Genomic DNA, 12413 nt, shown 5'->3' on the forward strand with positions numbered 1-12413 from the left:
TGGTATACCAATAGGTACCTTTTTTTTTCATTCTCTCAGTGTATGTTTATGTATGTACCCATGTCATTTTATGCATGTTGGGTTGGAAATATAAAGACAACTGAAAAAAAGAAAAAAAAATGTGATACTAAACGGTTGCTCAAAGAAACGTTTAAGAACTTAATTTCAGAATTGATACCATGTATCCAACCTAATACGGACAGTTCCTCTTCACAGGAGGCTTCATGGAGACTGAAGCCGCGGCTCAGGAGTCCCTGGGATTAGGCAAACTCGGAACTCAAGCTGAGAAGGACAGAAGACTAAAGAAAAAGTAGGTTTGGAGATTTTTTCCCTCCTTTTTCTAACTTTTATTTACTCTTTATCATTGTTTGTGGAGAATTAAAAAGAGAGTAGTTGGAAACAAAACAATAGAGTGAGGCCAATATTGTCCTGGTATTCCCTGCAACATTCAGTGCCCGAGTTCCCTGGTTTTGACAGGCTATACTTTGAAATGAGTATAAAAATCTTTGGCCTGTAGTGGAAATAAACAGTTTCTCTAAAAGAGCAAAGCATTTATTTTAAAACTCAAGTATATTTAAAATATTTAAGTGTAGCCTCACAAATAGTGTAATATTTTCTTTGATATTCAAGTCTGTACTGAATTGGTGTGATAAAATGTGAGTGGACACCACCCAACTTTGTGTTTCCTCTCACGACAGTTAAAACCTCTCCTCTTAAAAGGGAGTATTTAAAAGGAGAACCTTTCTCAGGCTGATTGAATATGAACTTATTTTAGATTCCCAGCAGACTGTTTTGCATCTGTCAGGAAACTCATAGTGTATCTTTTCATTCACATATAATATGGAACATTTAAATGACTTACAGAAGTGCAAATGTTGAGTCTTAGCAGCTGTTAGAAAGCAAGTGGGTCCATAAATAACATATTTTTAAAATACATAGTAACATTTTCGGTGATGAAACAGCACCTTTAGAACATTTTCTTTAGAAGCCACATAATTTCTCTTTATTCCAGAATCTATTGGTCGGCTACTCCTTTTCCTCCCTCTCAAATGTTTATTACGTTATGATTATAATTTTCATATTTACCTTCTTTCCTATGAAAGAATATTCACTGCTCCACTCATCATTTTGGTAACAGGTATGCTCATGTCATTAAAAGTTTTCAGGCTAATCAATTGACATCATATTTTGCCTTCTCACCTGCTTGGCAGAAGTTTACTACTAATGAGGAAATATGTGCTTACAAGTGGTAGAAGAGCTCGCTAGCCTAATTATCTCATTAATTTTCTACTTCTTGGCCGGCCCTGTGGCTTGGTGGTTAAGTGCGCGCGCTGCGATGCTGGCGGCCCGGGTTCGGATCCCGGGTGCGCATCGAGGCACCACTTCTCTGTCCATCCTGAGGCCGAGTCCCACATACAGCAACTGGAAGGGTGTGCAGCTGTGACATACAACTATCTACTGGGGCTTTGGGGGCAAAAAATAAATAAAATCTTTAAAAAAAAAAAAAAAAATTTTCTACTTCTTAAAATTTGATATGTCCAAATTTAGTGGAAATATTGTGCAGTAAAAAGAAGTGGCCTTGGGAGCATTGTTTCTTGAAGACAACTAAATGCTGAGTCACATTCAATACTAGTGAATATTTCTTCTTTCATTATTGATCACTCAAAAATATAATTAAATATTATCATAGTCTGTTTGAAATAGCTTAATTTTATTTATTCCTATTAAGGAATGTTATATTCAATGTTATGGTTATTTATTGAGAAAAAATTCTTCTAAAAATTTTCTCTTTAATAGATTCTTTAAAATTTATTTCAAGTCTAAAGGACTTTTAATTTTATTTATTTAAAATTACTTCAGGTCTAAACGAATAAGAATAATCAAAACCCAACCTGGCTAATGGACTTGTTTTATTTCCCTTAAGCCTTAATTCTGAGTTTTCCCACAATGAAATGTTTACGAATGATGGCGATCTGACCAGCTGTCACATTGCATATAAGGCTGATACTGAGGAAATGCATCACACACTCCATTGGTTGTCTATGGCACCAAGTTAAATGTCCTTTTCAATGGCTACCAAAGTTAAACATTCCAATTATACAATGATTTTTAAGTAATATATTTAAAGTTAAAATTTAGCTATTATTAATTTTATACACTATTGGAATGATTTAATACTAATTTTATGGAATTATTTTTTAAATCCTAAGTACCCTCACAGGCAAAAACTGATTTTAGTTCTGGACTTTGTTTGAAGTTCTTACTATGCTTGACTTTTGTGCTTTATTTTGTAATATGTTCTGGCAAAATTAAAGATGTGTTAAATAGAATACTTTAATATTAAGAATATTCTATAATACAATAAAGACTAACATTTCTCTGTATGTGTTTCCTATAGAATAATAGTGTTTGGGTTAAAATGAATCCAACAAGGCAAGGTAGAGTTAATTAATAGAAAGACAGAAGTATTTCTCTTATTATCGACTATTCCATAACGAGAACTCTATGAGCATAAATATGCAACCAGTATTCATGAGACTTATGTAAATAAATGCTAACGTTTATTCAGGACTTACATCACACTATGTCTTGGTGTCTAGGTTACCAAAGAGTGAAGTGTCTTTGTTTAATGAGTTTTATAAGATAGACAAGATAAATTATTTTTAAATTACATAGTTTCAGATTTTATTTCTATCAAATTTTGTTATTGTTAATTATTATTAAACATTGATCGCTAGTTCTTGAATTTTCTAAAGTATTTAAAATTTTATTTAAACAATTCTAATTTTCTTTTTTTAAAAGACATCATATCCTCTTTTAAGTGTTCTTCAAGGAATCATACTCTTTTCTGTGTTCAGATTTCATGTTTACTGGACTTCTTTCAAGATGGAAAAAAAAATTCAAGTACATTTTATTGCAAAAATAAAAACAAAATGGAACAACTTCTTTCAGAACGTTGAACACTATAGTTTGTATGTGCATAGTTGCAATGACTGTGGTCTCCTACTAGTTGTTTTTCTGCATTCTATCCACTGACCAACCAAAATGATGTTTCCAGGACAAAGTACTTAGCTTAGACCTATGTTCACTGTCCCAAAGCTCATATCAAAGATTGATTAGTTTCTGTGGGAACCAACAGAACTGGAGAAAAATCTTATTTTCAACTTTACTAAGTTATCAGGTATCTGCAGTTGACAAACTGTGAATTTAAATTTAATTGGAAGAAATCTTCTCTAAAGAAGTTAGTTGTGACACATTTTTAAAACCATATGGGGAAGATACTGTCAGAGAGCAGCATTTGCGACTTCCCAAATTCTTGCAAAGTTCAGAAATTTATAATGTTGGCAATCTCAAACTAAGGTCTAATTTGAGGTACACTTCCCATCCAGCAAATTAAACTTTGTAGATTAGAACAGCTTACTAGATGTGTGTTCCTACTCTATTCTACTTTTACTTTGCTTTCTGGTGCAGGTATTTGTTTTTCTTAGATTTCCAGCTATTGTCCTATGATGAGAAATAGGAAATCAATAATACTGAATCTGCTAGAACACCCACTCTTCAAGAAAATCTTGTCAACCATTACCTTCCTGAGTTGGATATTTTCACGCAGATGTTCTTCTTCCATCAGTACAACACCTACTCTAGGCCCAAAGTCCATCTATTACTGTTTTGCCTGGTTCACTTTTACTTTGCCTTATCTTTCTGTACTTGCCTTTAAAGCTTCAATTCCATAAATTTCTCCAGCAGGTTTATATAGAGTTAATACCTAAAATAATTGTGTCAAACTGAAACTCATCTAGTAATTCTTTGAATACTTCACATTAATTTGTCTGGTCTTCCCCATTAAAATTTGACCAGTTTTTCTGTAGCCTCGTGGTATAGCTCTCCTAATCTTTAAGGATTGAGGCACTTAACTAGTCTCAATATGTGTGTCCATACTAAAATTGTGATTCTCCATAGTTTTCTTGATGTGGGCTCCCTCTGGAGTGTCACTGCTTTTTGAGATCTTGTCCATCATCCTTTGATTTCATTGGTCTCCAAGCACGTTTTCTGGTTTAACATGAACTAAGCATCTTTCCCATTTCTAAGACTCACATTACAAGCAACTAGACCTGAGAACGTCACCTCTTCTCTTTTATACTTGTCACGCTGATCTTCAAGAACTTATTTCCCTTTTTTAGCTCTCCAGGCAGTGTTTTAAGCTAGCCTACAGCTGCTTGCTCAGGACAGTCAATTAAAGCCAACCACACAACTACAAAAAGCAACTGCCTGGCATAATGGAAGCTACTGCAAGGTCAAAAACTTACATTATCTGGCCCATCAAAAACCTCAATTTCTGAATGTCCTTTACCTTCTCAAATTTCACTTAGAGTCTACATGCAAATATTTTAGGACCCAGTAAATAGAAACTCTATTTTTTGCCTAAGTTTGGAATCTATTTGATGATAGACAAAGGATTCAGATAACTAAAGATCAAAATGTCAGCTTTATTACCAATAGAGCTGTTAGAACATGACTAAGGTATATGGCAAAAAGGGGGTTTTCTAAAATCTGAACCCCCAAATTAGATAAACTTATCTGGCACAGAAGAAGCTGGATAGTCACAGGCTTCCAAGGTGCACAAGTATAAGCTTTACCTCTTCTTAAAAATAGCATCTATGATGTTATAATTCCATAAATACATTACTCTAAGATCAAGGACCATGAACTCACAAGGAAGGAAATGAAATTTTATGTCATTAGCATCTTTGCCTAAAGAAGAGTTTTCAAAGTACTAATCTAAAATGTATTTGTATTAATATCTCATCAGATTGCTTAGGTTTTTTTTTTTCTGAAATATATTTAGCTGTCAATTCCCCATATCATCATCTCCAGAAATGAGATGATAGGGTGCGTGGCAAACTTCCTGAGTCCTTAGAAACTTGAAAATATACTTTACACCTAAAATTAAATGATAATTGCCCAAAGTGTAAAACTACTGGTTTAAAATAATTTTCCCTCAGAACTTTGAAGATACTGCTCTTCTTGCTTCCAGTTATCTCTAATGTCAATTGATTGTCACTCTTGGTGTTTCTTTTTTCTTTCTCTCTCTTTGAAAGTTTTAAGATTTTTCTCTTTGTCTTTTGGGGTTCAGAAATGTCATAAGTATGTTTCTAGTCAAATATTTTTTGTTTCATTTTTCTACTTTATACTTCTAATGTGCAGACTTCTTAGACTGGACTGTCTTACATGTATTTTCATTTCCGGACTCAGCTTTGATTCCAGAAGCTTATTTTTACAGAGCCTTATGTGATTAAAGATCAAGTTGCCTGTTTCAGTAGTAATACACCTGTCTAACTCTCACGACAGTCCTCAATAGGTCATGAACATATTAGAATTGACAGAATACCTAGTGAATGGTTACTTATCTCCAGAAATGTAAATTCTGAAATCTTTATCCTAATTTTTTATCTGCTTATGTTTTCCTCCTGCATTTTTAATACTGTATAATTTTTTATTAAAATATTATGCATGCTAAAATGTTCTGTATCTTGAGACTTAAATTGAAATATACCATACGAATATTAATATACTAACATCACTTTCAATCTTTAGTTACAATACAGGTAATATATTATATGTTAGAATTTGCTGTGTTCTCCTGAATGGATATCACTGCTAAATGAATATGGATTTCATATTTGCAATCAATTTTTCAACATCATTAAAATGAAATTAACATTCCAACTCAGCTATCAGCAGCATCCTCCAGAGAAGCAGTTTTATCCTTGGAGCATGGCAGTCACAGTTAATCACTACCAACGAATCTTTATGTTAGAACTTCAAAGACATAAAAGTGAAGCCCTATAGATTTAGTTAATTTATTTCCATTGCAATCCTAAGGGTCTCCTTCAGTGCATAATCGTTAATGTGTTTTGAGAACCCGCACATTAATCTTTGGCATTTGGAGGGTTCAGAGTTTGCATATCTCTAAGCAAAATAAATGTCACTGAAAATATTCATAATTAAAGGTATCACAGATATTCCATAACATTCTTCCATTTAATAAATATTTATTAAGTGCCTGTGTGCCAAGTTAAACTTATAAATGAGTTGTATTCCAGAGGTTAATTCTCAAGACATGTGTTAGAAGCTTTGAATACTTTTTCCCATTTAAGTAATGCTATTTATATGGAAGCTAAATGTCTTTGCTTCCCCCACAAAACTCTATTTTGTAAGCATGCTGTAGGAACCAATTCTGGCTAGATAAATCAAAAAGGGGGAGTCGCTGGTAGGATATTAGAGTATCTCAGAGATTGCAGAAACAACAGAGCTAGGATAACTCCAAAATTTCAACTATAAGAGATTAAGAACTATTTCTCTACAGTGTTGTCCAGAACTCATATTTTCTATTTCACCCCATTCTAAATTGTAAATTCCTAGGTGAAAGCATCTGATTGGCCTAGTGTGGAACAGATATTTGTACTTGGATCAATTAGTTCTAGTCAAGGGTTCATTTAGTACAGACACAGCTACAGGAAAACACTCTGGACAACCAACTCAAAAGGATCTGATAAAGTAGAATATTTCAGAGCCTAAACCCAATGTTGTCAATATTTCTCTGGGAAAACATATTCTAATTTTCTACTTGGCACTCCAGAAGTGTGTCTTCTCTGCGTACACTGAGCTAGACCTATAACTAGCTTGCCATCTGATCATGAATAGTCCTGCTTATCTCCAACTGTGGACAATTGTAAGAATTCCCTGAACCTAAAAAATAATAATGTCCAAAGGCTAAAGGCCAAAATGCGTTGAAATTTGTTAGGAAAAATAAAGCTAAGGAAAATGAAAGTGCTTTTATATTCATATAAATTTAGATATATTTGATCTATTTGAAGGAAGGAAGAGAACACGGAAGGAACAAGGCTGCTGTTTTGAGCCAATGGTGCCATGTTAGTAGATTATAGAGTAAGTAGAACAGAAGCCCTGTATAGTCTCTATATTTTCTGCCCAGGAGAAACATTTTGACCTGGAAAGAGTAAAATAAGAATTAGTAATAGGAAATTAAAACTTAAGATAGTTACATGTACTGGAAGAATGACCTCTTTTTCTAAATAAATCCATATTTGTCTTGATTGAAGTAAATCCTAGATTAACGGAACATACAAATGATAACTTTTTCCTCATTCATTTAAAGCCTAATTATGTCTCAAGAACTGTGTTAGAAACTACTGGTATTCAAATTATACAGTTCCATTCTTCAAAGAGCTTGTAGAGAGACAGACATGGAAACAAATGATTGCACTTAAGTATTTCTGGGCCACGATCGCTTGTGTAAGTCACTGGCCTTGGAACAGAACGAGAAAAGTGCCACAAGCCTAAGGCTACCCAGTGTTCATGCTTAAAACTTGTTCCAAGCTCAAGACTGGTCAGTTCACTGTCAGTTTCCAAAACCAATGTAAAACATTTATGAGATTGTTTGTGAGCAATAAAAAAGGGGATTATTGATAACCAAGAATAAATAGACTTTTTAAAGAATAAGCTGTGCCCTTAAATGTTTCAAACATTTTCTGGATGTGTAGATGAGGAGAAATGCTGTAGAAATATCATTTCTTGAGTTCAGCAAGGCATTTCATTTACTTTTTAAATGATACTTCTCTACATAAGATTGGAACGAGACTAACAGAATGGATTTATAACTGATGGGACCGCTGTAATCCAAGGGGGTGAACAAATGTATTGATGATGACCGAGTGTAACAGAAGGTGGCAGACTCAGCACTTTTACAGGTGATTTAAATAAAATTATCAGATTTGTGGAAGATTGGAGCCAGAGCCACAGTTAAGTTTTTAGATAAATTATTTTGTATAAGGAAGACCTTAAGACCAAAGGAAGACCAAATCGAACAAGATGAACACTGGGCATTGTGTTAATTTCTGGGAAAAATACTTGAAACATTTGTATTCAAACCAGCGTATGTTCTGAGAAACATGACCAGTATAGCAAGATGATACCAAACCTTGTCTTCAAGAAGTACTAGAAATAATGAGGAATGTGTGGCATGTAGACAGCAAAGATCCAGAGGCTGCCAAAAGAAAGAGCAATCGGACTTGTGCTTTATGGCTTTGTGATCAGATCTTGGGCCACAAGTTAGAGGTCGTTACAGGTAAATTTGAGCTGAGTCTGAGTGAGAACTGTTAGCAATCACCGATCTGGGAAGAAAGAATTGACCACCTGGAAAGAGCTTTTCCTCATGATTATGTCCAATATAGATGCGCAAGCATGAGTATGTGGCAGGATTATCGTAGGGGGGTTCAAATTTCAGCTGAGAGGTTGCATTACATGCTCTTTAAATCATCCCTGCTCTGGGATTCTGTGATTCTCTATATAATTCAGAAAACTGGACTCAGGAGAACCTCAGCTTTTTTAAGCATTGCAGTGTCTGACATACTGTAGGTATTCAAAACTTACGTTCTGAATAGTTGAATGCAGGAATAGAAGCCGGGTGGGGAAACAGCTCTAGAGTGAAGAAGAAAACCTAAGAATATGGAACAGGAACTAGGGCAGTAAATTCTACCCAGATGACTAACCAGAAACCTGGACTTCATCTTTGCCTTTGGTCTTCTTTGTCTTTATTCTTCCTCTGTGTACCTCCCTATATTATAACTATCATCTCCCTATACCGTCACTTTCACCTCCCTATACCATCACTATCACCTCCCTATATTATCACTATCACCTCCATATACCATCCCTGTCACCTCCCTATACCATTATCACCTCCCTATACTATTACCTCCCTATACTGTCACTATCGCCTCCCTATACTATCACTTTCACCTCCCTCTACCATCACTATCACCTCCCTATACCATCACTATCACATCTGTATACTATCACTCCATATATAAAATCTCTCAAGCATGTTGATTTCCTTTCTCAGGCCATTATACTAAAATAACTTCCACACTTCCAGTCTTGTCTGCCTGTAATCCATTCTTCACAGTTCAGCAAAAGAGATCTCCCTAAATCATATCTGAACCTGTCTGAAAGCACTCAGTCATTCCCTAGAATCCCTAGGGTAAATTCCAAATGCCTGTTTATAGCCCAGAACTCCCTACATTGTCTGATCCCTATTTATCTCACCAGCTTTATCTCTCTCTACTTCCCATCTTGCATGTTATGGTCTTAATATACTTAATATCTATTTCTTTCTTTTTTTTTTTTATGAGGAAGATCAGCCTTGAGCTAACATCCGTGCTAATCCTCCTCATTTTGCTGAGGAAGACCGGCTCTGAGCTAACATCTATTGCCAATCCTCCTCCTTTTTTCTCCCCCCAAAGCCCCAGTAGATAGTTGTATGTCATAGCTGCACATCCTTCTAGTTGCTGTATGTGGGACGCGTCCTCAGCATGGCCGGAGAAGCGGTGCATCGGTGCACGCCCGGGATCTGAACCCAGGCCGCCAGTAAGCGGAGCGCACACTTAACCGCTAAGCCACAGAGCCGGCCCCTCTATTTCTTATTTATGATTATTCCTAGCTCCTTGTGTGTATATTCTGTTCCATTTTTCTCCTCATATTTTGTATAGTAATGACAATAACTATCTATTTGATATGTAATAAATATTTAATAATCACACTGGGCAGTTACCATACGCTAGGCCCTGTTCTACACATTTTACGTGTATTATCTCTTAATTTTCACAAAGCCTCTGAGGTAGAAATTGCTATTTCCTTCCACACATGAGGAAACAAACCTTTCCAGGCACTGCAGTATACAAAAGTGCAGATCTCCTGAGCCCGGTTTTCCTCTGAATTACTTACGATCTTAGGATACTAAGGCCGTGATTTAAAGAGTGTGCAGTCTAGTCTTTCAGCTGGACCTCGAATACCCTATATAATTTTAAATGGTCTATATACGGAGTCAAAGAAAATCTGTCACTCTTTTTATACTCTGAAAAGAGTAGCATATTTTTTCCCCTAGGGAATAATTAGCTTCTTATCCAACCCCATCCCATCCTTCAAAATGAGCAACAGATATATTTAAACCCAACACATTTTCTAAGAGTGGGAGAGGGAGGTAGTTTTAAAGCACAAGATGTAGCCATGTTATAAAATTGCTTTTTTCTGATATGAGTCCCACATAATATTCCAAAATTTGATATAAGAATAGTAATGATCACTAATAAATAAGTCATGTAAGAAATTTAAAGGTGTGCTTAAATCTGTCTAACGTTATTCATTCCAATAAAACTTACAAAGTCAGTGTCAGGTGACAAGGATAATTTAGTTCTTTTTTTAAAAGAAAAAAATTCTCTAATTAATGTACATTTAAATAAATGTTGGTGTCTTAATCTAGAAAGAATTCTCCACATTTGTTTCCACAAATATAGGGTCTTATATTAGCTCTGTATTGTATTTTTCATCAGGTCCTTGAAGATGTGATTTCTTCCCATAGTTATTTAAACTTAACCATTCATGAAACAAGCTTCTCTTCCTTGTTTCCACATTTCTAAGAAAGGCAGTGATTATCTATATCCTATTGCCAGGATTATATTTAAAAAAATAGTCTATACAAAAATACTTTTCATTAAAAATATATATGTATATTTTATGCATATGTATATAGGAACATACAATTAAATATCTTTATTTCAGATTCCACATAATCAAGATGTTAATTTTGGGCTTGACTGGGTTAGGTTTGCTAGGCAAATGAATAACAAAATCCTTGGAAGAATAAATATTTCTTGACCTCTTTTAAAGTCTCAAATACTTTAGCTATTTGAAGTCAATATTAACTTTAAAGAAAAGTTAGTTCTGAAGTAGTGTGATGAGGAATCATACTTAAAACTTCTAAACCATTTTCTTTCATTTATAAGGATCACTAGAAATGTGCTTGGCTATTTATTTTTATCTGTATCCCATCATCTGTCTTTATATATAAAGCATTTCCTGCCATTAACCTGGGGTGCTCTTATATTCATGTAGATTAACCATTCACAATGTAACCTTTAAGTTTCATGGCTTCCTCACTTTGAATGTCATTCTCTGCTCCCAATCAGACACCTCCTATGGTCATATTCTGAATCTTGTCATCACCCCAAAATCAGTCTTATTCTAAAATGGCTAATTCAAGCATATTGTTCCTTCCTAACCATAGTCTTCTCTTTTCACCTTGCTTTCACCTCTTTTCATCTTCTTCCACTATCATCTTTTTTAAAACTTCTATTCTTTCTCAGTGCATTAGCCCCTTTCTGTCCTCTCCTCTCTCCCTGTTTAACTTAGATTACATGTCCGTTATTTCAACACACTTTACTCCTCTTTCATTTGGTCACATCCATTGTCATAACCACAGCCACCAATTAATTTTCTTTTTCCATGCCTATATTTGGGCACTTCTTTGCTGCTAGAGAAAATTACAGCAGGGGAATTTGGAGCAGCTTCATTTGGGAATTCAGCACTGCCCAGTAATCTCAATATTTTTCTCTCACCAGTCTTCGTTCTACTCTCTGCAACTTTTGTTAGAGACCTCCACTGTCCTCACACCTGCATCTTCTGCAGATGAGTTCACGTTCCACCTTACAGGGAGAGAAAAGAGAAATCACTTGAGTTCACTGAATTATTTGCTGCCAAATACACGCTAACACTTGCCCCCATCCTTCCTTATTACAGAACACCAGGCTACATTCTTCTTACTTATGACCATCCCTTCCCATTTTCTCAGTCATGTTGTGCAGATTTCCTTCTTGCTCATGTACCTTCAATTTCTGCTCTCTTCTGTGTTGTGGCCATCGGCATTTAACCATCTCAAGTTTCACCTACTGGAAGAAATCCTTTCTTCATTCCACTTTTCCACTCCAGTTACTACCCATTGACTCCCCAATCTGGTGTTAGTAATTGGTTTGAAAATATTTCTGAGTCACCAACTTAAACCTTAAGAAGCAGGAGGCAACTTCATTCCACATACAAAGCTCATGTAGTAAATTATTTCTTATGTGAAGTTTTACATCCAAAGTTGAGTAGTTTATAAAGAAGGCCCATTCATTTAGTAAGAGATCTAGAAGATAAAACTAAGACAATGTAAAAGTTTAAGGCTCTCATTTTGGAATATAAGACATATGTTAGCTGGTAAGGCCGTCTTGACGTGTCTGGATGTTTGCTGACGTTCCCAAGGAAAACATTATGCCAATAATGGATTTAATCTTCTTCATCAGATGGTAACTTAGAACATGTTCTTTTCTATGTCAATTAAAAGTTATTTGCCTATTAATAACAGTGGTCTTTAACTGAAGAACATTAATTCTTGACCAAATCTCTCTTGCTATTATCATGACAACTTTGACAATCTGGAGTGGAAAGAAAAAGAATAATGAGGTTATATATGTTACTGTAAATAACTGCATGTAGAACAGAGCATCAATTTTTATAGG

At 35.0% G+C, this 12413-nt stretch overlaps 1 protein-coding gene across 3 annotated transcripts in view; it reads left to right on the forward strand.

Moving 5' to 3' along the window:
• PPFIA2 (PPFI scaffold protein A2) overlaps positions 1-12413 on the forward strand; it is a 466644-nt gene that overhangs the window by 400783 nt on the left and 53448 nt on the right. For all 3 annotated transcript variants that reach the window (XM_014796194.2, XM_087449132.1, XM_087449134.1), the window contains one exon: positions 217-310. In XM_014796194.2, coding sequence (XP_014651680.1) covers positions 217-310 — 94 coding nt within the window. The remainder of the gene's footprint in view (positions 1-216; positions 311-12413) is intronic.

This window comes from Ceratotherium simum, chromosome 25 (assembly GCF_057802395.1).
Source record: "Ceratotherium simum simum isolate JZ-2026a chromosome 25, ASM5780239v1, whole genome shotgun sequence".
Taxonomy (NCBI): domain Eukaryota; kingdom Metazoa; phylum Chordata; class Mammalia; order Perissodactyla; family Rhinocerotidae; genus Ceratotherium; species Ceratotherium simum.